Source organism: Kwoniella newhampshirensis, chromosome 8 (assembly GCF_039105145.1).
Source record: "Kwoniella newhampshirensis strain CBS 13917 chromosome 8, whole genome shotgun sequence".
NCBI lineage: Eukaryota > Fungi > Basidiomycota > Tremellomycetes > Tremellales > Cryptococcaceae > Kwoniella > Kwoniella newhampshirensis.
Genome location: NC_089962.1, coordinates 306,460 through 334,456, shown reverse-complemented (window position 1 = coordinate 334,456; position 27,997 = coordinate 306,460). Strand labels below are relative to the sequence as shown.

Below are 27,997 nucleotides of genomic sequence, written 5' to 3'. Positions count from 1 at the left end.
GGCCCGCTCAGGCTCGTACCCGTTTGTAGAACCTGTGACGTCGTACTCATCAGAATTGTCATCACTTGGAACGTGACACTAAACTCACAGGATGTAAGCTGGCCGAGACTGTATACGGACGCGTGTGTTAGCTTCACGTGAGCATGGCACGACTATCAACTCACCACCACATCCCTCTCCTGTGCCTTCGATATCCTGCTGTCTTCGCAGTACATCCAACCTTTTGAGCTCTTGACATATGCAGTGTCTAAACGATCACATTAGCCAGCGACATTGGCCGACACTGTAAAGCACTCACAATGACCCGAACTCAACGTTCCCATATGATTACTGACACCATACAGATCATATTTGAACGGACCAACCTGGGTCCTCGGATCGTCTAAATCCTCTTTGCCGGTGGGAGCACGGGACGGGACATATCGGGTCAGATCGAGTGACTTGACAGGAAATATGACTGGAGTTTCCGATTTATCCCAGAACACGCCGTTTTGGGTCGTGAATCGTTTTAGTTGGATTAGTAGGACAGGCGGAAGTCGCGAGATCGTCAGAGTTTTCGAAGCTCTTCGAGGGACCTTACAGCGTGGGCAATTCCTGCAAGCGAGCGGGGATCAGCGACATCTGCGAGTGGCATGAGAAAAGACACTCACCACGCATCCTCCTTCTCCATTACCTCGGCTTTGACAAACTCATCGATGAGCTCCTGCAGGACCACCTTCGTCTTTCCCGCCGGTACAGGAAGAGACATGTACATGAACGTGTCGTATGTTGTCGATGTCTACGACGATAGTCAATGGGCGTCGTGACTACTACACTCACCTTGTGACAGGTCAAACACTCCAACCTATTCCTGTACTGTCCCTGGAACAAATCCACGATGAAACTATCATTTCGCATCTTGTAGATGCCCCATTCCTTCTCCGAGGCAACCTCCGGAGGGAGAGTCTCCAAAGCATGCTCCCGTTCCGGATTCATCTCGACAGGAGGCGGTTTATGCTTCACTCGGTTCAGATCCTCGTGCAAACCATCGAGAACGAATGACAAGAACTCTTGAGAGTCGTGCTGGTCTGTGCCGGAGAACTGTTGTGCAAAAGTGATGATATTTTTCTATCAGACGAAAGGCATGATCAGCTTTTCGAGCTCCACCTGGAGGTGACCTGACGTACGCGGAACGTCACTGGCGACAGAAAGGTGTAATCCTCCTTCCATAACGCTTTGAGCAGTTCCGCAAACGCATTCGCGAGGTTGCCCTTCGTTCCCAGGGGGTTATACACGTTGATCGAGCGCTTGTATGAGCCATCTGATCATTGAATCAGCAGGGAAAGGTTTGCTCCTTGAACATCGTCCACCCACCGAGGAAGAAAGAAGTGAACGGATAGGTGGCGCTGAGACATTGCAACGTCGAGTTCATGTAGCAAGTGCTAAGTGCGAGTCAGTCCTAGCTCCTCTCGCAGCCACTCACTTTCCGAGGTTCTTCAAACCAGTTAAACCCAGGACCACATCGTTCCAATACCCCACTTCATCACCCTCCCTAGCCACAAGATCCAAACCCCTTATCGACCCGCTCCTGACCACTGCCGGTCGAGTGTCGTACCTGTCGGAAGGAGTCACTACCGCAGCGGGAGGTTGTGGAACTCGTGCAGTAACGCCCAGAGCATGAGCTTGCGGATAATCGATAGCGGGTCGAGTATGAGGTGGTGGCGAGTTCAAAGAGGACGCTGCGGACGGATAGCCTGAGTAAGATTGGCCATGTTGTTCAACGTAATCACTCCTCCTTCGAGCGCCGGGACCGGGGTGAATAGATGCCTGGGGTGGTGGCGCTATAGTGCTTTGAGACGAATACGAGGACGAGTGGCTGTGAGAGTGTGAAGGTGCTGGGGAGGGCACATAGGATCGGGATGGTTGATGTCCTGTATACGAAGAAGGCTCGCCTGTCATGGACTGGGGGCCATAGCCGAACTGCTCTACGCATCAGTCCCATCACCGCAAGGCTTGAGCAAATGGACTTACGCTTTCGGTAATGTTCTTCGCATACTGAGCCGACTGGTATATCGGCACATCTCTGTTAGCCCTCTTCGAGCTGAAATCTCCCGATGACGAGCTCGGCGATAACATTCTATCTGGTTGACGAGGAGGGCTCCTGTGTACGATTAGCTGGTGACAATGCCGAGTATCAAATCACTCACACCACTGTCGAGGGCGACGTGTATCCGTTCGTCACCTTCGGGTTGTAAGGTCGGCTTCCATTCACCTGTGACAGTGACTGCGAATGGCCATGTCCTTGAGCCTGAGCATGCGCTTTGGCGTGTCTCGCCGCTCTCATCTTGATGAACTCCCTCCACGCCTCGTAACCACCGGTCAACATGACCGGATTCCTTGCCAGCTTCTTCGTAAACTCGTGCTCGTAGATCATGTCCCACAATCGTGAAACAGGTGTCGGCGGCGATCCTTTTCGCGGCCAACTAGCCGAATGTGAATCGTACACCACTACGACGTCGAATTTGTGTCGGTTCTCAAACGCTCGCCGTTGTGCTTCGGGAGAGAGTGAAAGGGAATCTTCAAGTTTGGTTGATGTCATGCTGCGAATTACACTCCGTGAGCTAGTTCCTGCCAAACAATAGCAACGGCTTACCCTTCGCGGAGTAACACAGTCGGATCCATCCATACCACATTCACTTTCGCACCTCTCGGCTCGTACTCCCTCCCAACATACCCCCTTTGGAATTCTTCTTCGCCCCTTACATCGAGGAGCAACATCTCGACCGCGGGATTCAAGAAATAGCTTCGCAGGGCATCGGGATCCACCGCATTACTGAAAGGGAACTTCGGTTTAGTCAATGTAGGGGTCAAAACGGCCTGCGAGGGAGGAGGTGCTTCGCGAGGGCGAGAAGAGCTAGGTGGCGGTGTCGGCACAGCAACAGGGAAAGACATTGTGGACGATCGGGAGTCTTTCGTGATACCGTTGGGGGTGTTTGAAGGGATGACAGGACCTGGTGCTCTGGAGGGATGTGCATCCCTGTCCCCTTCCAGTACAGGCTCATCCATCAATGAATGCACATCTCCAGGCAAGGTCGCGACATTTGGAGTGCTCGCAGGTCTCTTCAGCCCCGCGCCAGCATCCGGCAGAGGGGGAGAAGCCGTCCTTGCTTCGTTTGGCGGGTTGACATTCAGTCCGTCGGGTCGAGCAGGGGGTGGTGGTAATCCTGGACGAATAGTCGGTGCAGAGGGCAACGTAGGAAAGGTGGGAACATCGGGCAAATGGAGATCGGCCGTATCTTCGTCCTCTTTAATAGTCGCATGTCGCTGCGTGAACCTATCATTACCGTTCGGCAGAGCTGAAACGGCAGAAGGCCGGGCATGACCGTTCGCACCATTAAGCAGACCACCAACCGGCTCGTCATCCCCTTCCCATTGCTTGCCAAATTCGCTCAGAGACGGGAAGGCCTTTTCGAATTCAGCCAAGCCATCCTGCTTATTCGGAGACGGCAGGGGATCGCTTCCATTCTGGGTGATGGTTCGAGAGGCAGGAGAGTGAGGAATGGAAGGCAAGGGAGAGCGCGAAAGTCCAGCGGCCTGAGAAGTCGATGGAGGGACAGGCGAGGGAGATTGCGTGGAAACGGTCGGCGGCGGAGCAGCTGGTGCGCTTGACGGTGGAGGATGGTGATCGTTTTCGCTTGGGTTGGTTGACCGTCGAGAGCGCGTTGATGATCCTGTTGGGGTTTCCCGTACAAACGGTGCCATGGGTCTCTCCTCTTTGGGCAGCTGAGGCTTGATCGAAGCCACTGGAGGCTTCTCGACTGGCGTCGTCGGTGACAAGGCTTTCACGCTTGACCCTGATCCACTCCTCTGTCTTCCTGTTGTTCGTAACGATCCAACTCCCGTTCCATTCGCCGCCGATAATCTTCCCGCGGCCCCAGGCGCTGACATATCCTTGCTAAAGCGCTTTGAAGAACTGCCAACGTCCATTCCCAGACCCCCAAGAGCTTTCATCCGATCGGCGATGCTTCCCATGGATGTGACTTCGGGTCCGGAAGGTTGTCGTGAAGGACCTGGACGGGAGGAAGGTTGTCTGTTCCCAGGTCGATGAGTCAGCGCGAGCGGACACAACGAGAACCGACTCACGATGAGCCCTTTTCCACGTCTCTGAGCTTAAGTTGCTCTTTGATATCCTTGGCCTTGGTCAGAAACACATCATAGGTCTTCCCAGACCATCATATCAGCAGCAGCAAACTCGCCAACCCCGTCAACGCCCAAAGGTGACTTACCTCTTTGAACTCCTTCACTCGGCCACCCCAATGTGGATCCTTCTTCTTCGCGTCTCCAAAGTCCGGATGCATCTTGCAGTTGGTATAGCAAGACAAAGCTCTGGTGTAAGCGACGAACATGTCCTCCTTCTTCCCCTTCCTCTCTGCCAGAACGGCGAGATCGGTTTCATGTCGAGCGCGGTCAAACCATTCTTTCGGTGAGCGAGACAACGGTGAATCGAGATCGTTGGCGAGGGCCTGGAGAGATGAGAGCGGGAGTGTCGAAAGGGGTGGTTGTGGTGGGAGTGAGCGAGACATCCTGCTGAAGTGGGTTTGTGGATGGAGTACCAAATCTGGGGCGAACGCGGGAAGGGATCTTGGGGTGTCTCAATGTATCATCGAGTGTTGATAGATGTGTGCCAGTTGTGTTGCTTGTGGTAGCGATGAGTCGTGCTAGATACCGATATGAGGTGGTACTCTGTATGATACGTGTGAGACTTCCGATGAATGTGAGTGATCAGAGTGAGTGAATGTGTCATGACTACAGTGGAACTCATCGCCCGGGACAAGTCAATCCAAACTACGCCAGGAACGGGTTGGAAGCAACGCAACTCGCCGTGGATGATAATAATAATAATAATAATAATAATGACCTCGTCACTCATGTCTGCATCTTTTTTGGCCACCCCATACACATCTCTCTCTCTTGTTGCGCAACAACACCACCATCGCCTCGCTATGCCACCCTCATATCCCGTCCCGACCCAGATGGTCCAGCAGCTCTGGGAGGGATTCACAATATGGATCATGCGATCGTACCCACTTCGAGATTATCCTCTCAACATCCGACCGGTATGTTTCTCTCCTCCACTCTGAAGCTCCATACCGTAATCATACATACCTTGTACGAGCACATTGAGTCGGGATGACCAGACGACAAACTGACGTCCCCTTGCTCCAGGGGATGATCTTCGCTACGGCTGGTTGGGTAATACTGCTGGGTATATTGGGTATGGCACCGTTACCCGAGTTGCCAGTAAATGACAAGGCACTACATTTCTTCGGCGTGAGCGGCAGTCTTCGTTCGTCTACCAGAGGATCCAATCAAATGGCTAACTGTAACAAAGCTCGGATTCGCTACCTTCTTGATATACTTTGTCATCGACGTACCAGAGTGAGTCCCGCCTTGCGCCTGGAATTGTATTCGCTGACTTGACTGTCAACAGTGGACAAGCGAGACGAGTTTGGTACCTGCGCAGAGCACCTCTACTCTTCACCCTCGTCACATCATTTTTCATCGGTGGTATCATAAGTGAATTTGTACAGAGCTCCTTACCCGTGCGTTCCCCTTATCCATTCAATCGATCCCTCGATGGCTCTCCCAACTGATTTCTGTTCTCCTCGCAGTGGAAGACATTCCAATTCGGTGACATTGTGGTAAGTATTCCCGTTGCGCATCTCTCGTCCCGTCCACGTCTCCAGGCAGCAGCGTACTGACTCTGATCATTTGTAGGCAAACCTGCTCGGGTCGACATTATTCCTTTATCTCGCGCATCTCGCTCATACTAGACTACGAAAGCGTCAAGAGCTATCTACGCTCTATCAACCGCTCTCTGCCCAATCCTCATCTACATATCGAGATGCTCAAGGTCGTCAACATGCCTTCTCCGCAACAGCTCAGGAATATGATGAACCCTCAAATGGTCATGGTAGCGGAGCGATAGATGCTGAGAATCGAGAAAGCGGTAGAGGTAGAGAAGGGAGCGGAGTTTGGGATGATGAATCTGATCTAGGAAGAGGGAGCGATGATACTGCTCGAGGGGGAAATTCGGGTAGCGGAGGGTATGGCGGAGTGTCAGTCCCCGTGTTCAGCATTGAGGACGATGACAATGATGACGTGAAGTATCCGAAAGGAGATCAATCAGTGTAGTCACGAAGTGCTTCGAGGGATGACATACAACAGCTACACTATGCTACAAGCAGAAACAACTCTCTCTTTCATTTTATAGGTGTCTCAGGCACCATGGCTCGACCACCTGATGACGGCTCATCCTCGTCATCCGTCATGACCATCAAATCAGCCAAAGGATCATCGCTCTCTTCGCCCAGATCTTCATAATCCATCGATCCCAGACCAGAGTAACGACAGTCCGTCGCAACTCGTCCAGGTGCCACAGGTGTTTCTGCTACGAATGTGGGTTTCGGCCGTGGTGTGCTCGACGAACCGGGTGTCTCCTCTTGTATAGGAGTAGGATGATACCACTGCGTTTGACGCGGGGCGAACATGTTGTGTCGAGGTTTAGAAGGTGTCGCGAGAATAAGCGTATTCGAGTTGGTCCCAGGTTTTTGCGGCTCTGCACCTCGTATCTCAGTGTCGTCTTCTGCTTGTACGGTGACAACTCACCTTCCGTCGAGTTCCCCCTTTGACTTTGACTTTGACTTTGAGATTCTTTCCCGCCGCTGGTCTTCCTTCCCAACAAGCCGAATCTCCCGCTTCCTTGACTGTCCTCCCGACCAAGACCGTCTGCTTTCTTAGATGCTGTCCGCCTCATCAATCCAACCTCTCTCCCTTTGAATAGATCTTTACCGCTTGGAGCTCGCATGAGCGGCTTCTTGTGCACATGAGTACCGAATGTAGACGACGTGCTATCGGTCCGGGCCATTGGGTCTATAGATGCGGATCTCGATCTCCGGAATTGCGACTGGGACTGGCTCTGGGACTGGGTTTCCGAGGTCCTAGAGATTGTCCTTTTCATGCCTATGCTCTCCCGTAAGGGTGGAGAAGCTTTTGAGCCAGCATCAGACGGTGCCCGCGACGCTGGTCTGGACGTTAATCCACGCCTCGACCCCTTATCGCTCTCTCGATCTCGTCTCCATGAAGGCGCAGGAATCAGATCGTCGGTAGAAGGTCGCGCTCGAGTAAGTTTCGGTTTTCGCGGTTTCTTGGTGGTGCTCGGCATATTTGGGAGGAGTTTGGTTGGTATTGGTCGGCCAAATACTTTGAGATGGAATGCGGAGCAGGCTTCAAAATGAGACTGCAGAAAGCTGAGAGAGGTACGTGAGCGCTTTAGCAATCGAGATTTGACGACCACTCACAAGGGAATCAGGACTTCGTCCCAAAACATCTTCAACATGGCCGCAACTGCATTCTCCTCTTCACCAGCTTTTCCTTTACCTTTCCGAGCTTGATCAAGTCCAATTACTCCCAGACCCGCATCAAGACCTAAACCGAGCTCCGAGACCGCTTGCCAAACGCTCAATCTATCCATAAGCAATTCCAGCGCCGTCTTGGGATCATCGACGGGAGATACGACGACCGGAGCATCGTCGTCGTTCCGACGAGAATGACGAGATCGCTTTCGTTTCTGGTCCGTGTGAGTTGACACTGAAGGCAAGGACAGGTAGCGGAGCAGGAGGATGAGTTGAAGCAAAGTCCTGGTGGGAATGGTCCGTTTCAGCTGATACAATGCTGTACAATGAAAGCTGACGGACATACTCCCGCTTTTCCATTTCATCTGATAGCTGTTTCGGTGTTTGTATCATTCCGTGATCAAGAGCAGCTCGACTGCTTATACGTAAATCGAGAGCGACGCGGACGACACCCAGCTCAGGCTCGACTATCGGTAGATCATCACTCTGCTTTCCGGACCCGGATAGAAGGGGCAGTAAGACCTTTCTATGTCGTGTCTCAATCTGCGGAAGGGACAATAGAAAGGGTTTGATTTCTATCGGATTGTCAGAGGCTGATGGAGGTACGGATGAGGATTGGGTGGCGAATCGTAACAGGTCGGCTGTGAAGCCTGAAAGAGGGGCAAATGTCTGCACGTTAGTGTCCGTCATTGGTGATTTGACGTACCTCGGACAAGTAGAGCGTTTCGTAGTACCGTCGCCTGATGAACGTCTCACAAGTCTCGTCCGGGATGGTGCTCGGACCCCTATGGTTACGGACCAGAGTGAGCATTCAACTTGCGTTATGGACCAGACACTCACGCAACGGGCAGAGGCCAAGCTACTCCCGCTAATGGTTTGGTAGGCAGCGAGATGGGACAAGACAAGTCAAGCGTGAAGGGGAGATGCCCGAGAGCGTGATTGGTCGAAGCGACCACTGTACCCATTTTTCACAATGCCTGCTCACTGGGTTTGGCTGGGTGCAGTTTTGCACGTCGACTCATAGCAATCTGAACATGACGAAACCTGAACACACGAAGAGATCAGACGCGTCCAATCGACGATAGGCGCGGGAGCGGCACTGCTTTATAGGCGTGCCAGTGTTTTGACAGATGCTCTCCTCTTGATTTGCTGATCACTTCGTCGATGCGCGCCTACCGGGCAGCAACCAATTTTCCACCCAAAATACCAAAATTGCCTTTTCATCCTTCGGCCTCGTTGTTTCGTCGTTGGAATCAGACGTCACCACTCATAACTTTTACTCTGCTCGACCAGAATATACCTGTCGAGTAGCTCAACCGACTGCAGATTCACCCTACCGACCGACGAACCAATACAGAGCAATAAATTTGTAGCACAGAAGGTCAAAGCAGGTAACGCCAACGCAGCATGTCCGACAAGCTCACTCGTGTTGCCATCGTCTCGGATGACAAGGTGAGTGGCCTGTCTGGGAGTCATGAACACACGGGTCAAAGCTGACATAGTCCCAATCCCCCCAGTGCAAGCCCAAAAAATGGTGAATGCGCGCGGACAACTCCCTACACGCCACCCTTGTCGCTGACACATTGCCCTCCTTTCTTCTCCTTAGCCGACAAGAATGTAAGCGATCATGTCCCGTGGTCAAGATGGGAAAGTTATGTATCGAAGTCAACCCGACGGACAAGAAGGCGTTCTTGTCTGAGGAGCTGTGCATCGGTTGTGGTATCTGCGTCAAGAAGTGAGTCTGCCCTCCCAAACTCCTCTCGTCTTCTCATGCCTCCCAAAATGGCAAGTGGCAAAAACTCAATCTTTACCTCTTTGCAGATGCCCGTTCGAAGCCATTCAAATTCTCAACCTTCCCACCAACCTTTCATCCCACGTCACCCACCGATACGCTGCCAACGCTTTCAAGCTGCATCGACTGCCCACGCCTCGACCAGGCCAGGTCCTCGGTCTGGTCGGCACCAACGGTATCGGAAAATCAACAGCTCTCAAAGTCCTTTCGGGCAAGCTGAAACCCAACTTGGGTAGATACGATGACCCTCCCGAATGGCAAGAGATCCTCAAATACTTCCGTGGTTCCGAATTGCAGAATTTCTTCACCAAAGTCCTCGAAGACGATATCAAGGCGGTCACAAAGCCCCAGTATGTCGACCAAATCCCTCGAAGTATCAAAGTTCCAGGTATGACCGTTGGAAAGATGTTCGACAGACAGACCGAGTTGCCCAACCGAGATCAGCTGGAGACGGACCTGGAGCTGAAGGGTTTGCAAACCAGAGAAGTCGGTCAGTTATCCGGAGGAGAGCTGCAAAGATTTGCCATTGCTATTGCCAGTGTGAGAAAAGCCGACATTTACATGTTCGACGAGCCTTCCTCCTATCTTGATATCCGACAACGTCTCGCTGCCGCTAGAACCATCCGAAATCTCGTCACCCCTACCAACTATGTCGTCGTCGTCGAGCACGATTTGGCTACGTTGGATTACCTTTCCGATTTCATCTGTGTCCTCTACGGTGTGCCAGGTACCTACGGTGTCGTCACCATGCCTTACTCCGTTCGAGAAGGTGAGTAACCTACGTGACGATCATAGCTGACAATGAATTAGGTATCAATATCTTCCTCGACGGTATGATCCCCACTGAGAACCTCCGATTCCGTGACGAATCCCTCACCTTCAAAATCTCTGAGACCGCCGACGAAGTGCAAGCGCCTAAGTTGAGAAAATACCAATATCCTGATATGACCAAGACTCTGGGAGGATTCAAGCTTCACGTCGATTCAGGAGAGTTCTCAGATTCCGAGATCATCGTTCTGCTTGGTGAGAACGGTATGGGAAAGACCACTCTCGTGCAGATGTTGGGAGGCAAGTTGGACCCGGACGATGCGAACAACAAGATCGACTTGAGAGTCTCTATGAAGCCCCAGACCAGTAGGTGTGGTGCGTTGCAGTTCAGAATATAACTGATAAGGCATTCCTAGTCTCGCCAAAATTCCCCGGTTCCGTTCGATCATTGTTACTGAAGAGGATCAAGGCGATGTTCATGCGTAAGTGTTGTCTCAGTGACTGACACTTTCAGCTGACACAGTGCCCAGACCCTCAATTCAACAGCGACGTCCTCAAGCCCATGAACCTCGAGCCCATCATGGATCAGGACGTGCAGACGTGAGTCTCTCGACAATAGCTCTTTCACGATACTGACCTCATTGCATAGCCTGTCTGGAGGAGAGCTGCAACGAGTCGCCATCTGTCTTGTTCTCGGTGTCCCTGCCGATGTTCTTCTCATCGATGAGCCATCAGCTTACCTCGACTCCGAGCAACGTATCGTCGCGAGCAAGGTGATCAAGAAGTTTGTCATGGGCTCGAAGAGGACTGCGTTTGTTGTTGAGCACGATTTCGTGAGTTATATATTATTTCATCAACTGGGTGATTCACGAGCTGAATCAATTGCAGATCATGGCGACATATCTCGCTGACCGAGTTATTGTGTTCGATGGTACTCCTGCCGTCGAATCATATGCTCGACGGTGAGTCGCCATCTGTCTCTGCGTGGCAACTTGGACTGATGATAGACAGACCTGAGGGCCTGTTGACTGGTATGAACAAGTTCTTGAAATCCCTTGACATCACTTTCCGAAGAGATCCTACCAATTTGTAAGTGCAGCATGGCCGACATGAGGAGTATTTGGCTGAGGGAGACACAGCCGACCTCGTATCAACAAGATGGATTCGCTCAAAGACAAGGAGCAGAAGGGTGAGTGCATTTGCATTGAGCCGGTCGGAGCGAGAGACTAAAACTGATGACCATCTTCAGCCGACGGTGCTTACTTCTTTGTCGACGCGGACTAGATGTAGGCTAGGTAGTCGTACAGGGCACTTAGGGCTAAGACGTACAAGTATATGATCAGATCTGCTGCGTTATGCACCTGCCAAAGAAGGTCAGGTAGATCGGGAGGGTGGGGTCATCGTCATGCATGATGGATACCCATAAGCCTTTTAATGTAAACAAGAAGGAATTGTTCAGGTGCCCCACAGAAGCCACGAACGGATTTGTTGTTCGTCGGCCGCGTCGACTTGTATTCTCATTCCTCGCAAGTTCATCTCTGTTCATACTCCGCTTTACCTCACATACTCAATCCATATCTGAGCCAAGCTTCACCGGAGACGACAAAAGTCGACCGTCGCCTGACCACCTTGCTCTTGATGCAGGTTCCGATCGTATGCAGAGCAATATGACATCCTCTCCTCACTCTCCTTCCCACCACCTACCCTCATCCCATCCCCTTATCTCTGAACTCACCTCATTACGTCAACAACTGGCTCAGTATCAACGGACGGCTCACCAAGCTGGTATACAACTGCAAAGTGCAAGATTGGAGGCTGAGCTGAGGAAGGAGGAAGGAGAAGGACTGAAGAAGGATAATGAGAGTCTGAAGAAGGAGGTTGAGATTTTGAGGTGAGTTCTTTTCAGACACCGGGTCAGATCTACATCGGGTTCAGTTGGTTTCTTGCTACTTGTCCCGTTAAACGATAGCAGCAAGCGCTGATATCCTGTTCATCTGAAACAGGGCTAATCCTATCCCACCCCCGATCCCACCTACATCGACTGCGCTCACGGAACTTTCTCTAGCCCATCGTCGTCTATCTTCGAAACTCGACCTCGCGGAGTCGCAGCTCTCTTCAGTCCAGCATGAGCTAGCAACGGCTGAGCAAGCTGTAGAAAGGTTGATGAAAGAACGAGAGGGGGATAGGGCTACCATCAATGAGCTACGAAGGGTGGAAGAGGACAGAGAAGAGGAGATCGAGTGGGAGAGAGGGGAGAGGAAGAAGGTGGAAGAGCAGAAAAAGCTTTGGTGAGTGACGAGAGGCTCGACACCTGTGCAGCGATTCTGCAGAGTGGTACAATGTCTCTCTTTATTCTGAACCCCTGCTAATCCTCGGCTTTCCCAGCGACCTTGCTCTGCAGGAATACTCGACCTTGGTACAGTCCATTGACCCTTCGGCGGTTCCTCCTCTCACCCCTTCCAAGACCCCCTCTTCCTCGTCCTACTTCCAGACACCAGCATTGTCCATGTCAGCTGTAAGTTACCACGACTCGTCTTCAGACGATGCGACTGCCCCGAAGACCCCGACTGAGGCTACACCCTCAACCCCTCTCTCGTCTTCCGAAACCATCTCGAATCTCCTCATAGGTCAACGAGGGGTTCATCAGCTATTCCACGACTTCACCTCGGCATTGGCAGCGAAAGAGAAGACGATCCACCAACTTGAATCTCGTTTGGAGGAAGTCCAACATCATCTACAGACCACCAAGGACCAACTCTCTTCTGAGACGCACTTACGAGTCGAAGCTCAATCTGAACGAGACAAAGCTTTACGAGACGACGCCAGTGCAGCTCGTGTCGTCGAGAGGTATATGACTTTCACACAAAAGACACACGCGACGATCCACATGCACTTGAACAACCTTCGTACGCGATCTCAAGCGACTACGACCGCTTTACGTGCAGAAGTATCAGCCCTCAAGAAGAGAATAGGCAGAGAGAGGGAAAGGGTAGAACATCTACGGATGGCTCTCGACGAGACTAGCGAGGGGATGTCGAGGGAAGCAGCAGGAAGGAGGAGAGAGGTTGCATTGAGGTTGAAGATGTTGGCACATGAGGAAAAGAAGAGTAGGAAGGTGGAAAGCTGGTTGAATAAGGTGAAGCGATTGAGAGATGGCGTGGAAGGGGTGGTCCTGGAAGCGGACATCCTTGAAAGTCTGGTCGACGAGGGTATCGAGGCTGTGTCGGAAGAGGAGAGATCGAAGTCTGGCGACGTTGGGAGAGATAAGCAGCGCAGTTGGCGAGGATTGGGACTTCTGAACAGGAAAGGAAAGGGGAAAGAAACAGCAATGACCGGGGAGGGAGAGAGAGATCCCGAGGAAGAAAGTCTCTCGAGAATACTCCTTGCCGAAGAGCTGGTCACCACGCTCGTACAAGATTTACAAGCAGAGACGGAAAGAAGGACAGAGTTGGAACGACAAAGGGTAGAATGGCTGGCCAAGGAAGCGGTGGACGGACACGAAGTTGAACCTGGCCTAGAAGAAGAGAACGGACACGTCATGTTTGACGTTGAAGATCACGACACTGGTGCGGAAGGAGGGAATGCGCCCGACGGTGTCTTCGAGATTGGAGAGGACGATACTCCGAATGTCGAAACGGCGGAAAACACCGAACCGCCCTCTACGAATGACAACAACGCCGAATCGACGCAATCGTCTCCCGCACCAGAACTCTCCCCGCTCGTTTCGCAGTTACAGGGACTCTTTGAACCTCTCACGTCTCGTTATCCCCCGCTTCAAAAGACACTGCACGACCTCTCCCTCTCGCTTTCTGCTCTTCGGACGTCCCTGCCAACACTCGAGACAACTTCGCCATCGCCCATCTCTCCTCGATCGGCAAAGAAGACCTCTTTCCTGCCGTTGTCGCGTCAACCACTTCCACCTTCATCCGATCCGATTCTGCTAGGTCTCCTGGATGCGTTGCACGAAGTTATTGAGGACGCTCGTGTCGACGTCGAGATTGCTCTGGCAGATCATAGCCGTGTCTACCGAGGCTTCGAAGCGTTGTTGAACGTCGGCGGAAGTGGCGGGAAAGTCGGCGATAAGGAAAGCGTCATGAGTGAAGTCCGGGAGTACGTGAGCGCTAAAGGGGAAGAAGATGAAGGATGGAAGAGACTGCGAGGAAAAGTAGAAGACGTGGAGAGTGATTTGGCGGGATTGAAGATGGTCGTCCACGAGATGGAAGGTATGGAAGTGGCTCATCTGGATCTCGAACCCGATGAGGAGGAAGGGAACAAGGACGTCGGTCTGACCAAATGGAGGACCAAGAGTGGCAGCAAAGTGAAGAAGGGGAAGAAAACGATCTGGGATGGTTTGAATCTCAAAACTATATCGATCCAACCTCGGTCGGGTCCTATCCCGACACCATTATCATCTCCATTAGGATCACCTCTGTTCGAAGGATCAGGATTCAACTTCTCCACAGGTGCAGGAACCGGAATAGATGGGAAGAAACGGATCGGGTCAACCACCAACATGCTATCATCAGTAGGAAATGTGGGGAGAAGTTTCTCAGCTAGTGTCATTGGGGCACCCAGGAGAGTCACAGGATTGGCCACGGGGTTGTATAAAGGTCCCGAAGCGAAGCATAGCTCCGAAGAGGAGAAGAAGGGGTTAGCAGCGCAGGACGACGATGTGGAGTAAGGATTTCGTCCACCTTGGGCATCTAACATCGAAGGAGAGTCTACTCTGGGGAACACAAAATGCATCTGCGAAAAACAGTCGCTAGACCAGATACTCTAGTTTGTGCATTTTACTATAGACAATACTCGCATGAACGCTCTCACAATCTAGATCTTCCAGACCAAACTGACACCGTCATCTCCCGCGCTGAAGATAGCTTGTCCACCTTCCACGGGAGCCGCAGCGACGCCGTTGACGACTCCAGCGTGACCTGAATGAGTAGCAATGAGCGCCCCAGTCCGAATGTCCCATGTCTTGAGAGTTGAGTCGGCTGAACCGGTGGTGACGAGATGGAGATTGGGGGCTGGGTGCGCTGCAAGAGAAGTAATCGGTTCCTGCAAAGCGTCGATGTCATGGTCAGCTAGTGATTTGACCTCTATTAGAGAAGAGATCAGCTCACGTCGTGTTTCAACTCTGCTCGTACACGTCCTGTAGCGACATCCCAGACGAAACCTCTCCCATCGGTAGCACCTGAAACCACAACGACACCCTTACCACCGCCCGCAGCACCACCCAACAAATCAACAAACACCAACGCCTCAACACTTTCTCCCTCGGCATGACCGATCAGAGTAGAGATGACATCTCCCTTCGCAAGGTTGACGAGCTTGACACGTCCATTAGCACCTCCCACAGCGGCGATCTGACCGTTGGGAGAGACAGCTAGAGAGGTGATCCCATGCACAGAAGGGTCGAGAGCGTGGTGGTTCGCAGGGATGAAAATTGAGGTTTTGAAGATAGGGACGGAAGTACGAGGATCCCAGAGAACGAGGGAAGAGTCGAGAGAGGCAGTGAGGAGCTGTCGTCCTAATGGCGGTGGGAAGACTCCCATGGTACAGGGGAAGGTGTGGGACGACATGACGGAGAGGGTGTTTCCAGATGGCACTGCAGCGCGACAGTCAGCGGGTTTATGCAGTGAATCTTCGTTTACGACGTACAGTTCCACATCCAAACAGTAGCATCTTCGCAACCAGCAGCAAGCACATTGCCCTTGGGGTGCCATTGCAGCCACTACAATCCGCCTCGTCAGCTTCACCTTCAACCATGGTAATTATGTACGCACTATGATCTCACTACCAGTCTCCAGACTCGTCAAAAACTCCCAATCCTTCCACTCCTGCAGCGTCGCTGTCCCCTCAGTAGATTGAGGTTCACTCGAGTTCCTTCTCCCCTTGACTCTTCTCCATACCCTCACTCGACCATCCATTCCCCCCGTGGCGACCATCTCGCCATCAAAGTTCCATCCTGTCGCAACGACAGAGTCGGTATGACCGGTGAGCTTTGTCGGCGGGAAATTGTCAGAGTTGAAAATTGTTGTGGAAGAAGAGCTGGGGTCGACTGGGATGGGACAGAATAAGAATCCGGTATCGTCTTCACCTCCTGTGACTGCGAGAGGAGGGTTAGGGAAATTAGGATGAAGAGAGATGGTGAAGATGGATTGATCTTGTGAATGTAAGGCTGTGATCGTTGCTCGGTCATCAGTATTCAAATCCTCATGATGCTCGCCGCTCGAGCCAGAAGCAAAGAAGAGTAGAATGACGCACCGCTGGCACCCCACGAATTGTCCTCTCGTTGTTCACCTTCCTGCTGTTCCCGCATCATCTCCTCCATCATCTCCTCCTCGCCGGGACCAGGACCACCGATGATGATCTCTCCGTCGTACTGCTCGTTGTCCGAGTCATCATCCATTGGCTCGTCGCCCTCATCTTCTACGACTTCGACAATATCCTCGTCCTCGAGCTCGACGTCGGGGTGCTCGTCCTCTTCTTCGTGGTGGTCGTGCGGCGCAGACATGGGGTTGTTTGTATGAGAGGAAGCAGGGGACAAGATCGGTGATGATTGTCAAGTCAAAGTGACAAGAATGATCAGCTTAGCAAGCTATCGTCTCGTTTTGCAACGGGCGTTCAACTTTTGCAAGCTGTCACTTGTGTTTTGTCAGCAGTCACGTGACCCTCGGATCCGTGTCGAACTGTCACGGGGCTACACCGACCAACGGGGATATCCGTCGTTCAGCTTACAAGGCAAACAATGAAAAGCCTACTATCGTTGGTGTGCTCTCGACTTGGGACAAGATACGCAATGTTGGTGAGACTTGGGCTGAATTGTGTTCTAACTTGAGGGTTCACTGTCAAGAACAGCCAAGTACGTGTTGGTCGATGTCTCAAGGTTATTCAAGATGATAATATTCAAAGGTACTACGTGTGTCACAACGGCAATGTGACCGGCCATTAACCACTGAACCACAAAAGGGAACAATCGGAATCTCCAGCCGCACTGGAATTCCGCCGGTTATATAGGCTTGCCGCGAGACATTGGCTGGGTGGTCATGGCCGACATGACAATTGGCATCCTCAAGTTGTGAGGATGGTTGCTCAAGGCTAGGAGGGGCCGCTTTGTGTGGAACATCATAAATCCCAAGTGGTACATCATATGACAAGAAGGTGTTAATGTCAGGTTGATCTACAGCAGCAGAGAATGTGGTATTGTCGTAGCTTGGATGACACTGCAGGTGCTGAGGACTTATAGTTGCTGATGGTGGTGAGGGTGCAGGGACCATGTTTGTGTCAACAGACCAGAAGCTACCAGTCTCTGGGATATCAGTATATTGATCTGGAGAAGTCATATTGAGCGAGGATCAGTGGGCAGAGTATAGACATGCAAGGTAGGATGATGTGAGAAATAGTGAAGGGCCAAAAAACATGGTCTTGCAGATCTGTGGGCAGACAAGTTTATTATACCTGAAATGAGATCAAGCAGAGTCTGGTCAAAATGCTGAGTTTGATTGTGAATATACTCAGACTGAGTGACTTTTTCGAATTGAGAGATAAGTGTCTGATCCTTTGACTTTGTTTCTGCTTCCAGACCCTTGCAAATACTAAGAGGAGAATGATACCGAGAACCGTTGAAAAGGAGCATTTAAAGGTAACCGGCCTTCACACAAAAGACATGTATCCAGGACACAAGATAGTCCATTTTATCATCCCACTACAGCCATGATCTTGTCTGCCCTTCAAGCTATCGGTTGCAGTTGTCTGCTTCCCTCATCTAGTCGAAAACCTTGTACCACAAAAGGAAGCCTTCGTATCATCACAACCCCCCCCTTTGATATTCGCCTTCTAATGCGACCCAACGATGTCCCGCAGTCTACGTTCCCATCCACCTTGGCCTTCTTTTCCGACTACGAGCCCACCCAGACCTTCTATTTTTGCCCATGCGTCTCGCTCGTCCGAAGATGATATCCCTCTCATACCTGGGGCGACGAGGATCGTTCGGAAGGATGCATCGATCGCCGATAGAGCAGTTGATTTCACGCTAGTTGAACAGCGGTCAGTGTATGTACTGTCGTCGCGATCACTTACGAAGCGTGACTGAACACGATGTGCAGGGCATAGGGGCGAGGATTCTCTCACAGACCGATACTCACCAGAAATCAGAAGCTAGTCCGACAATCACGACCGTATCGACGCCATTATCTCGAAGATCTCTCGTCAGAGGAGATTCAGCTGGTTGCGGCTCGTGATCTGAAGGAGGTTCCGCAGGATCGATTGCTTCTGTGAGGTAGCCCTCGAAGGCAGAGTACGCTTCGATACCGATATTTGAGCCCTATCAACATGATCAGCCGACTTTGTGACATACAGACGTACTTTGCGGACTATTTTGACCCGATCACCCCAGACCTTGATTTGATGTCTGACCCCCTTCTCGATCGCCGCCCCTATCGTCCCTTGCACACAGTGATCTGGCCATAGTGTCTGCTCGTACTCTTCTCCATTGGCATTTGTGAGTGAGGGCTTGGAGAAAGGTTCGTGAGGCGGGTGGGATGAAGCGAAAGATATATGTTTTGGGGGATGGTAGTCCTTCATCCGAATCCGAATTTGCGTCAGCGGACTTTCATAGTGACGGGCTGACAGACGCAGGGAGGAACCTACCTGGCTCGCTATTATTACTGGCCAATCCCACTCATCTCTGTTTAGTAATCCCTCGATCACGGGTAGGATCTCTCGGCCGTTCGGTACAGCCAATGCTCCATCGGGAGGCAGGAAGTCATATTGCACGTCGACCAAGATCAAAGCGGCTTTGGGCATGCTTGCGCTGTCGGTGTTTGGTCCTTGATGGTTATATCCTATCGAAGTCGAATGAGCTTGAGCCTGAGCTGTGAAGAAGACATTAGATATCATATAAAGAGAGAGCGGCAATCTCGGTGATCGTCCTCCACTTTATAAGTTATCTGTATGGTTGAACCCACGTGGCTGTGCATCACCATCTCGTTGTCGTTGATCCATCCGATTCATTCGTGCACGACGTGTTGATCTCTGTCTCTCTCTCTCTTCTGCCTCCATCACCATCACTAAGCAATAGGAGGAAGATGCCTCCTACACCACCTCGACCATCCTCTATTGACATCCCGCCCCCACCACCTCTCGATCCATCTCCTTCATCTTCCTCGCCACCGACTCACGAACCGACCAACACTCTCGCCTTACTGCTTCCTCATCAATCACTCTTCGCTTCCCCTGTCCTGGCGCTGTTACACGATCATTACGCGCAATATGGTGAAATAATCCACTGGGCACCTGTCAGAGGATTTGGGAGAGTCATCATCGTTTGGCGGGATGAGGGAGACGCAGAGAGGGCCAAGACACAAGGGGACTGGTTGAGGTTGGATCTTAGCGGTGCAGCGGGTGGCGAAGAGCAAGAAGGAGCGACGGACACTGTCTCGGAAGATGGTCAGACTAGCAATGGAGGAGAGCCGAAAAATGATGGTCATTTCACTCCGAAAGGAAGACATCGACGCCGGAAGTCTCAATCTGCGAAACTACCATCGGAGTGAGTTGTCGCCGCCTTTCCCGCAACTGCTACGTAGTCTGCACCGCCAAGCCTCCTCTTTCCTCAGCCGTGTGACTTGTCCACTGTTCAATCTCTCTGACACCTGTCCTTTCCATTAACTCAGACTTATCCTCCGTCTGCATTACCTGCCCCCGACACCGCTCAATCCCGACCCCGCGACCTTCCACCTGGCTCCCCCCTCCATCCCTCATAATTTCTTGATTTCCCCTCCCGGTTCTCCTCCCGAAGGCTGGGAGCCGATCCTCGAAGATGCGCCCAACACCTCCATCCTTGCCGAAGACCTGCAACGAGCTCTCACAGCATTACAATTGAACGGCGGCAAGAAAGGAGGTAAAGAGATCATTCTGGAGGAAGGCGGCGTGAGGGTCGAAGTTGAGGATTTGACGGAACAACCGGATGATCATACTAAGTGGGATTTAGAAGTCGAGGAGAGGATAGATGAAAGTAACGCAGGTGGATTCGGTGGAGGTGTCTGGGGATTACCAAGTCAGATTAATGGTGTAGGAAGTAAATTAGGGTCAGCCATGTCTACACCAGGATTTAAGACGAAGATAGCACCAACGGCTAGACCGCCAGTGTGATACTTGCGAATATGACGATTAGACTTGACGATTTGTGACGAGTAGACACCTTCATTTTGTATTGCCTGGCACGCACAACATCCAGACCAATGTATTCATGCCTCCAAGAATCCGCTAGAATACAACAAGTCCGTGTACGTTGACTATGGCCCAAAATTATCTGACGGTCAATCCCTTCCCGTCTTCACTTCCACTCCGACGTTCACACACATCAATACCACATACGCGGCAATCAGACAGGCGGCCCATCGCCGGTCTATCAAGTAACCATTCATTGGAACAAAGATAGCCGTCGCGAGCAGGATGACCACCAACCCTCCTGCTGACACCCACAACGTCGGAGAGAAATCAACAATGACAGGTGCGTGCTGAGGTGTGGTCAAAACATGATAAGTGCCGGAGCCGCCAACACCAAGGAGGAGATTGAGCATCCTACGAAGTGCCGGACAGACTGTCAGCTCTCCGCACTTGTTAGAACTATGAATTTACTCACGGTCCACCGAAACATGCTGCGTAAGCCATAGCTGGGGCAAATTGTGCCACCGTGACGTTGGCGACCAAATCTGCAAGACTGTTTCCCACTGCGAAGACTGAAAACAAGTGTGGTCAGCTATCACTAGGGGGCTGATTAACATGACCCTTACTGGTTAAGCCAATGATGGCATCACTCAGTCCAAGAATTTCCCCGACGGTCTAAGCAATCGTCAGTATATTGAAGTTAGGTGAGGAGGAACGCAACTCACGTCCAACACTCCAACCACCTCGTCGGCGATGGCAGCAATCCAAACCATACTGCAGACGAAACCACACATACACCTCACAAGTCGCCAGAATTGCGAGCTTCCATCGGTCGCATAGTACAATACCGCAACACTTGCGATCGCACCGGCGAGACCTACACCAAGAATAACCCAATGGAGATACGACATGTCGCCTAACATTGGTGCTTTGTCAGTGCCTTTTCAGCGAGGTCCTCGCCACACACTGCGTGTGTCGCTAGAACACTCACTGAATATGATGAAAGAGCAAAACACTGGTCCAAGGACACACTGTGCCGCCGTAAGATACTTGTTGAACTCTAAACCCCGTTCTTGCTCCATTTCCTCATACAGCTCCTTATTCAACTCATCATCATCCTCCTCGGCGCCATCCACTTCACTACTAATGTCGCCATCCTCTGCGTGGCGCTTCATCCGCCGCAACGCTGAGTGGCTTAGTCTCCCTAGAGGCGAGTGTAGTGGCGAAAAGCCATGATCGACCAGATGATGCAATTCTTCACCCATTGCAGGCTGGAGAAGACGATGTGCCTCGTCGTAGTCCTCCTCGTATTGGTCTTGCCCCTCCTCGCCGACTGAATAGCGGCCGCTTTCATGCTCAGGTATTAAACCTTCCTCATTCAACCCTTCATCCTCCGCTACGGGGAGGGCAAGCGCGCCTTCCTCCTGTCGACCATCATCCACTACCGGCAAGGTCAAGGTTAACGCCAAGATAGCCGGTACGGACATAAATGCCAGTATCATTCCTATGATCGATTTGTGCCGGAAGGCCTGGAGTGAAGGGAAAAGTACACGTAAGATCATCTTCGACCTTCTTCGTATTCTGAAACGTGATTCGGAATTTCCATCTGTGATCGGCGGAGACTCGAGAAGCGGGAATCGTTCGTCCGGTCTAGGAGCCTCGGAATGTCCTGATGGATCCACTATCGATATAGAAGGGACGAGTGGTTTGTGTGTTCGACTTTTACTTGGTATGATGACTTGCGGTCGATTTGGCTTTCCACCGGTCACAGTCGAGCCGGACAGTTGAGGTGTGGGTGGATTGCCTCGTTGGTCTTCCCAAGGATTGGGTTCGGGTACAGTCGGGGTCTGTGCTGCTGGACTTGATACCGATCTGTAGCTGTCTCCACGATCGGATGGATGCAATGAATGGGTTGATGCTCGCTTGCGACCCCTCATCGACGACGACCTCCTTCCCACAGGTGGTCCATCCTTCCCAACTGTATTGAAGCCGTACGAAGAGGATCGACGGTGACCATATGCGGACGCACTCATGGGTCCGAAGTAGTCTGTATCTCTTTCGGGGCCGTTTGTGCTCGGAGTACGTGCAGGACTGCCACCTCTTGAGCTCGATTCTCTCTTGAGAGAGTTGACCACATCTCGAAATTCGACTGCGCCGAGCAACGAGAAAGTCGCGCGAGGAGTGTCAAGAGAGTCATGATGTTGGAAGTGGGATGGTAAGGAACCTAGATAGGAAGCACTTGAATGAGATCGCGAACGAGAAAGATGCGGCCGTTCCAAAGTAGGAGTTAGCGTCCCGGGAGAGTCAGTACGAGCAGTGCTGTCACCATTCTCGCCATTCTGAGATGGGAGAATTGCCGATCGATCGTATAAGGGCGAAGAGGGTGCGAGAAGTGGACTGAGGTGTCCATTGCCGTTGATTGCGATTGGTGACTTCTGTCCGGTAGATTCCGCATAGGCTTTCCTGTGTCTTCGACGACCCCACCAATTGCCTGCTATCACCACACTGACATAGCCGATGTAGAGACCAACCATACCTCCTGACTCCCAGAGTGTAAGGTGACCGTCATGTAAGACGAGGATCAGAACGATGACGGCGGAAGTAAAGAACAGAACGTCTCGCAGGAAGGCGTGACGAGGCACGTGGAACGGTCGTATCAAGGCGATTGAGCCGACGACGATGGACACGACTACAACAAAGAAACAGGATGTATCAGTGTGATACTTGCTATCTGTCCTTCCAAGGGAAATGAGGGTTTGGAGACTCACTAAAGCTTGCTGCTCCGATCAACTCTCCAATGGCCAAGCCAAACGTTCCTCCCTTCATTGCTGAGAACGTGCTGAAGACATCCGGACTACCGTTGCCGAAAGCTAGGAAAGTGACTCCGGCGGTCGACTCGTTCAAGCCCAAGTACGAAGCGATGGTGGACAGATTCGGACAGAAAAAGTCGGACGCGGAGATTCCGATGAAGGAGAAGAGGAAGATGAGGACGAAGAGGAGGACTAGGATGAAGAAAGGTTTCAATGCTGGCGGAAGGCCTTCGTACCATTCTGAGTAGGGAAGTGCGAGTAGTGATGTCTAGAGGAGTAGTAGACTCAGCATTGAAATATAGGTCAAAACGTATGATACGCACATGATTTATTGGCTCAGTATCGGCAGTAAAGCGTCGTATGAGATTGGGAGGTGAAGTCCTAGAGTGAGAACCCGCATGGTCGTGAACTATTCGAGTCGACGTGAGGAGGAAGATGTGCAGTGTGATGGAAGCTGTGAGCAACAGCCACGCTCGCTTCTTCCCGTTCTGTACCGGCATGATCCTGGAGGAGGCCAGATTGTATCGTGTGATCGATAGATTCGAGCTGACGGCGAGAACAGCTTCAGTGGCGAGAACGGCAGATTGTGGGAATGGCGATCATGTCGGAGTAGGTGATTCGTCAAGGAAAGACGAGCTATGAGATGACAATTGACCAAGTGATCAAAGGGAAGAGTGGTGGTGAGTTGAAGCGAGAGCGAGCGAAATCAGACGTCATGTTGGGATTTGTACGTCGTGCCTTGAAATTGGATAGAGAACGACGCACATTACCATCAACATCAAACTCAAGAGACACATCTTTGACATCATCCTCCTGATCATACACAACATTTCACTACGCCGGGACGAGACTGAGAGAGATAAGCCGCATCCGAACTCAGTATTCCCCACGAGACCTCAGCTTTCTTCACTAGTTCGGCAACCTTACGACACTCAGTAGGGATTAGACTCTTCTTCACCTTCGGTAAATCTATCAGTCAGCATGTCAAACACGACCAGAAAGAAGGTGTGTGAGATTCGACACCACCGACAAAGGGTAGCACGCTGATGTATATTGTGCTAGGTGCTCTTGATGGGCAAGTCAGGTAGGCTTCAGATCCAGATGAAGGTCTGCAAACAGCAGATAAGCTGATATGCTCAAACAACAGGGAGTGGGAAAACCTCCATGCGTTCAGTCATCTTGTGAGTCTCATCTGCGTCACGTTCATAGCGAGTTCGCATACTCGAGCTGACAGTTTGACCTCGATCGATGCTCAGCTCGAATTACAGTGCAAGAGATACTAGACGATTAGGCGCTACAATTGATGTTGAGCAGTCTGCGGTTCGATTTCTTGGAGGATTGGTACTGGTGAATGGCTTTTCCGCTCCTCATCTATGCTTTTTCTGTGACTGACAACGTTTTCAACCCTCTCAACTAGAACTTATGGGATTGTGGTGGCCAATCGGCTTTCGTTGACAATTATCTCTCCTCACAACGAGATACCATCTTCTCCAATGTCGCCGTTCTTATCTACGTCTTCGACATCACTTCCACCGACTGGGAAGCCGATTTAACCTATTTTGAAGATATACTGTTGGCGCTCAGGACGAACAGTGAAGATGCGGGAGTGTGGGTGTTGGTGAACAAGATGGATTTGGTTGACAAGGAAGATCCGAAACGGAAGAAGTATGGGGAGAGGAGGGATGACCTTTTAGCCGTCGATGAGAGGGTGAGGAAGGAAGTTGAGGAGGAAGGGAAGGGGAGTGGGAGGGGAGTTCTGCGCTGTTTCCCAACCAGTATCTGGGATGAGTCGTTGTACAAGGTGAGTGGGGCAATATCGTTGACTACCCTGCTGTCAATCGTTCGCCTGCCTGCTTGGTCGGTTGGGCTGCATCGCCGATCGTAATGGTCGAACCCCGCGTTCGGGCGAATCATAAAACTAATCCGATGTTGTCGCTTCAGGCATGGTCCTCGATCATACATACATTGATACCGAATATTTCCCTTATAACATCCCATCTCACATACCTTCGCAATCTGAATCAGGCAGCCGAAGCAGTCCTCTTCGAAGCTGAAACCTTCTTGGTCATCGCCAAATCTGGTTCTCCGTTAGATTGCGATCTCTCCGATCTGGACGAAGTGGAGATCAGGAATGGAGTGCGAGGATTGGACCAACAGAGATTCGAAAAGATCTCAGAGATTGTGAAGGGTTTCAGGAAGATCTGCCAGTGAGTTGCAGTTTCTCGAGTATTTACTGAGCTGTATGACATCTGGACTGGGAGGCGAGCGACTGGCGTACTGACGTCAATATCGCTGTAGACGGAACCACGAACAGTATCAAGGATTCGAAGCGAAGTTTGACGGCTGTACAGTCGTCCTCGAACCACTAACTCGAAATACCTACATTCTGATCATTTCAGCCGACCCTCGTGTAGGCAAGTCGAGCCTCCTTTGTGCTGAGAATCCGGCTGACAAAATCATCTCGCAGAGGCGGGCGCATTGCTGTTTAACATTCACCAAGCGCAGACGCACATGGCCGAATTTGGTGGCAAAACGGTGATTGAGAGGAAATGCGGGTGAGTGAGGATCCTCACTTGCCTACCAGGCTCGCAAATGGTACCATTCGTGTAGTGCATAGCGAGCTTTCGAGTCGTTGTGTTCCTGATCTGAAAGCTGATATCGTCTAATCTGATTTCCAGGCTGTGCCGCAGCAATACAGAGCTGAAATATGACGCAAAAGGGGATGATGATCCTTCTGTCCCGGCTTGGGACGATGCCAAGTTCTGATGACTTCCATCATTGAGGACGTGGTGGGGGGTACGCTACGTTTTTTGTACGATGGCAAATCTTACTACAACTACGAGGCGTAGAGCGGTCTTTACGTTGAAAACAAGTACGTATGGTGAGTGGCGCAAGACGGAGAAGCCTATCAGCCATGTCTTCAGTACAGCCGTCAAATGATTGATTGGCACACAAAATCGTTATGCATAGTACGAATGCCACCACAATATGCTCGTCAACAAAATTGGTTGAACAGTGACAGAGCAGCCCTTCCAAATCTCCTCATCTTGACACATCTGATACTAAAATGAAGGCAATTCCACCGCCGAACATGGACCCCAACGCTATGTTACTGACTCAACCCCATGTTTCTCGTCTCCCAACCGTTTCCTGTGTAGGCGCAGATGTCACTACGAGGGGTTTGGAGCTCTTCTTTCGTGGGATGCGTGACTCGTTTGATGCGATTCCCATTTCACCCATTTCCGAGTCTACCACGCGCGGGGTTGAGCTTGTTGCCTCCTGTTTGCTTGAGCTTTTGCCCTCAGTCACGCTGGTGACTCGACCAATTCGCCCGGATCGAGAGTCGACCACGAGGGGATCATTCCATTGTACCTTGCTATGTTGCGTAGTGTCATTGACAGAAAACTCTTCCCCCACTTCAGACGTGGTACGATTGCCACCACAACACTTCCCTGTATGCCGGCAGCAAGAGTCATTGTCTTTGACAGTCATTTCACTGATACATTCAGAACATTGCCACCTGTTCTTCGACAGCAGTTGGGCTAGCGAGAGATTATCTGTTGGGCCAGCGACGTCCGCTATGAAGCGCAATTCTTCGGACCTGTGATGAGATCGGGGACAGAGTCGATCAAAATGGGATGGTACGGTGAAGAATCGGATGTGGTTTGTGACTGTCGGACCGGTTGTCGGTACCATCCCTTGTCGGCATAGGTCCTGTTTGAGGTTGGAAATGAATACAATGTCAGTATATATTCTGCTTGGCTAGCGGAGCATATGTAGGACTGGCATTGCTTGAGGGCGAGGAATGTGGGGGGGGGAAAGGCGTTTCTCAATCGTCGCTGGGACCGATCCAGAAATACTCCTTTTACTCACACATCGGTCCACCAGTATAAACTCTTTCTCTCTCACAAACGACTTTGCACGATGTACCGTCCCCAAACCTGTCTCTTTCATATTGATGAAATCGTCGCTCATCGTCGTATGGACCTGCACTCCGATCGGTGTACGGTATCGATGACTGTGTGCGATCGTGGCGGATTCGACGATCCATGGACCAGACAAGCGTCCGAAAGGAGGCGTGCGATTGGAAGGCCGTGTTTGGTCGGCTTCGGACGAGCGAGTGCCTAGGAGGTATTCAGCCGAAGGGATGGAATAGTTCTGGAAGTTTGGGTATGTCCGAGGACCAGGTGTCGCATTGAGCCAAGTCACCTGAGAAGGCTTGTCGGAAATTGCGCGAGGGTACGGAGTCGAAGACGAGTCGTGTCCACCCTCGTACGTTGGGTCATTCCCGTCCCCCGATCGGGTGTGCTGATCAGCGGAGACCTGCTCTGACTGGTGATTGTCGTCAGTTGGTGGGGAGGATAGTTTACCGAGCGGTTGATGTAAACAGCCGCCTGGGACCTGAGTGGTAGACGGAACGCCATCCACCAGGGATGTCTGCGCATAAGCGCTTTCGTCCCCATCTGTGTGACTGTTCGCGCTGTTCGTGGCTGGGTTTAGACTGGAAGGCATCTCTGAGCCCGAGTCGGGAGGGGCCCGTGTGGCGTCAGGACCTGTCGAGGTCAGATCCGTCAAGTTAGGGATGAATGGCGTAGGAGGCATCGTGTAACTCATAACTGGGAAATGGTGCTGAATGTGCGATCGAGAGACATGCTAGTGGGCAAAAGGTAGGTGTAGTTATGTATCGAATATCACTGTACGAGACCTTCACTGGGTGAGACGAAGAGTGACTGAGAATGCGAGAAGATCGACATACACATGGAGGACTGCGAGCGACTTCTTCGTTGACAAACTTTGCCTTCCATCGAGCCTCTCTCCTGGCGAAGCCCTGCAGCTTCGCACTGTGACTGCCTTCTGCAGTGTCCACCGTACATCCCTTTCACGCCGAGAGCTCTGGAGTTAAACCCTGTGCGTTCTTCGGCGAGGAGCAAGAGCAATGGAGGTATGTCACGATCGATCAAGGTCTGAATGTGGTGCATGACTCATACATGCCAGATTTCGTCAAAATTGAGCGTTACAAGGTATGACGATAAAACCCAAACTATTGAAACTGTCTTCGCTGTCTC

The 27,997-nt window shown here is 51.6% G+C and overlaps 12 protein-coding genes across 12 annotated transcripts; 5 read left to right on the top strand and 7 right to left on the bottom strand.

Annotated features, from left to right (window-relative positions):
- Positions 1 to 7: 7 nt before the first annotated feature.
- Positions 8 to 1,411, bottom strand: IAR55_004327 (uncharacterized protein; the record flags this gene model as incomplete). The annotated part of the gene is made up of 8 exons (XM_066947426.1): positions 8 to 32; positions 89 to 108; positions 165 to 247; positions 299 to 594; positions 651 to 703; positions 820 to 1,107; positions 1,167 to 1,300; positions 1,354 to 1,411. The coding sequence occupies 8 exons, from the start codon at positions 1,409 to 1,411 to the stop codon at positions 8 to 10; spliced, it is 957 nt and encodes a 318-aa protein (XP_066801840.1).
- A 47-nt stretch (positions 1,412 to 1,458) lies between these two features.
- On the bottom strand, positions 1,459 to 4,562 carry IAR55_004326 (uncharacterized protein; the record flags this gene model as incomplete). The annotated part of the gene is made up of 6 exons (XM_066947425.1): positions 1,459 to 1,959; positions 2,011 to 2,140; positions 2,187 to 2,579; positions 2,633 to 4,069; positions 4,123 to 4,199; positions 4,266 to 4,562. 6 exons carry the CDS (start codon positions 4,560 to 4,562, stop codon positions 1,459 to 1,461), a joined length of 2,835 nt encoding a protein of 944 aa, XP_066801839.1.
- A 420-nt stretch (positions 4,563 to 4,982) lies between these two features.
- Positions 4,983 to 6,174, top strand: IAR55_004325 (uncharacterized protein; the record flags this gene model as incomplete). Its single annotated transcript, XM_066947424.1, has 6 exons — positions 4,983 to 5,096; positions 5,206 to 5,310; positions 5,372 to 5,418; positions 5,471 to 5,582; positions 5,652 to 5,681; positions 5,758 to 6,174. 6 exons carry the CDS (start codon positions 4,983 to 4,985, stop codon positions 6,172 to 6,174), a joined length of 825 nt encoding a protein of 274 aa, XP_066801838.1.
- A 68-nt stretch (positions 6,175 to 6,242) lies between these two features.
- Positions 6,243 to 8,359, bottom strand: IAR55_004324 (uncharacterized protein; the record flags this gene model as incomplete). The annotated part of the gene is made up of 6 exons (XM_066947423.1): positions 6,243 to 6,598; positions 6,649 to 7,289; positions 7,341 to 7,679; positions 7,741 to 8,044; positions 8,151 to 8,179; positions 8,235 to 8,359. The coding sequence occupies 6 exons, from the start codon at positions 8,357 to 8,359 to the stop codon at positions 6,243 to 6,245; spliced, it is 1,794 nt and encodes a 597-aa protein (XP_066801837.1).
- A 442-nt stretch (positions 8,360 to 8,801) lies between these two features.
- On the top strand, positions 8,802 to 11,238 carry IAR55_004323 (uncharacterized protein; the record flags this gene model as incomplete). Its single annotated transcript, XM_066947422.1, has 12 exons — positions 8,802 to 8,846; positions 8,912 to 8,928; positions 9,001 to 9,129; positions 9,216 to 9,913; positions 9,997 to 10,320; positions 10,371 to 10,436; positions 10,485 to 10,554; positions 10,604 to 10,787; positions 10,843 to 10,916; positions 10,966 to 11,043; positions 11,094 to 11,143; positions 11,204 to 11,238. 12 exons carry the CDS (start codon positions 8,802 to 8,804, stop codon positions 11,236 to 11,238), a joined length of 1,770 nt encoding a protein of 589 aa, XP_066801836.1.
- A 383-nt stretch (positions 11,239 to 11,621) lies between these two features.
- Positions 11,622 to 14,635, top strand: IAR55_004322 (uncharacterized protein; the record flags this gene model as incomplete). Its single annotated transcript, XM_066947421.1, has 3 exons — positions 11,622 to 11,845; positions 11,958 to 12,242; positions 12,340 to 14,635. 3 exons carry the CDS (start codon positions 11,622 to 11,624, stop codon positions 14,633 to 14,635), a joined length of 2,805 nt encoding a protein of 934 aa, XP_066801835.1.
- A 146-nt stretch (positions 14,636 to 14,781) lies between these two features.
- On the bottom strand, positions 14,782 to 16,468 carry IAR55_004321 (uncharacterized protein; the record flags this gene model as incomplete). The annotated part of the gene is made up of 5 exons (XM_066947420.1): positions 14,782 to 15,009; positions 15,075 to 15,559; positions 15,613 to 15,685; positions 15,738 to 16,132; positions 16,219 to 16,468. 5 exons carry the CDS (start codon positions 16,466 to 16,468, stop codon positions 14,782 to 14,784), a joined length of 1,431 nt encoding a protein of 476 aa, XP_066801834.1.
- Positions 16,469 to 17,790: 1,322 nt separating this feature from the next.
- On the bottom strand, positions 17,791 to 18,759 carry IAR55_004320 (uncharacterized protein; the record flags this gene model as incomplete). Its single annotated transcript, XM_066947419.1, has 4 exons — positions 17,791 to 17,986; positions 18,099 to 18,277; positions 18,319 to 18,531; positions 18,604 to 18,759. The coding sequence occupies 4 exons, from the start codon at positions 18,757 to 18,759 to the stop codon at positions 17,791 to 17,793; spliced, it is 744 nt and encodes a 247-aa protein (XP_066801833.1).
- Positions 18,760 to 19,040: 281 nt separating this feature from the next.
- On the top strand, positions 19,041 to 20,103 carry IAR55_004319 (uncharacterized protein; the record flags this gene model as incomplete). The annotated part of the gene is made up of 2 exons (XM_066947418.1): positions 19,041 to 19,501; positions 19,626 to 20,103. The coding sequence occupies 2 exons, from the start codon at positions 19,041 to 19,043 to the stop codon at positions 20,101 to 20,103; spliced, it is 939 nt and encodes a 312-aa protein (XP_066801832.1).
- A 167-nt stretch (positions 20,104 to 20,270) lies between these two features.
- IAR55_004318 (uncharacterized protein) lies at positions 20,271 to 23,431 on the bottom strand (the record flags this gene model as incomplete). Its single annotated transcript, XM_066947417.1, has 7 exons — positions 20,271 to 20,535; positions 20,597 to 20,693; positions 20,748 to 20,796; positions 20,847 to 21,037; positions 21,113 to 22,810; positions 22,890 to 23,199; positions 23,255 to 23,431. 7 exons carry the CDS (start codon positions 23,429 to 23,431, stop codon positions 20,271 to 20,273), a joined length of 2,787 nt encoding a protein of 928 aa, XP_066801831.1.
- A 481-nt stretch (positions 23,432 to 23,912) lies between these two features.
- Positions 23,913 to 25,697, top strand: IAR55_004317 (uncharacterized protein; the record flags this gene model as incomplete). Its single annotated transcript, XM_066947416.1, has 9 exons — positions 23,913 to 23,936; positions 23,994 to 24,015; positions 24,079 to 24,112; positions 24,188 to 24,278; positions 24,349 to 24,732; positions 24,873 to 25,138; positions 25,230 to 25,345; positions 25,399 to 25,486; positions 25,610 to 25,697. The coding sequence occupies 9 exons, from the start codon at positions 23,913 to 23,915 to the stop codon at positions 25,695 to 25,697; spliced, it is 1,113 nt and encodes a 370-aa protein (XP_066801830.1).
- An 812-nt stretch (positions 25,698 to 26,509) lies between these two features.
- Positions 26,510 to 27,533, bottom strand: IAR55_004316 (uncharacterized protein; the record flags this gene model as incomplete). The annotated part of the gene is made up of 2 exons (XM_066947415.1): positions 26,510 to 26,602; positions 26,805 to 27,533. 2 exons carry the CDS (start codon positions 27,531 to 27,533, stop codon positions 26,510 to 26,512), a joined length of 822 nt encoding a protein of 273 aa, XP_066801829.1.
- Between the last annotated feature and the right edge of the window lie 464 nt (positions 27,534 to 27,997).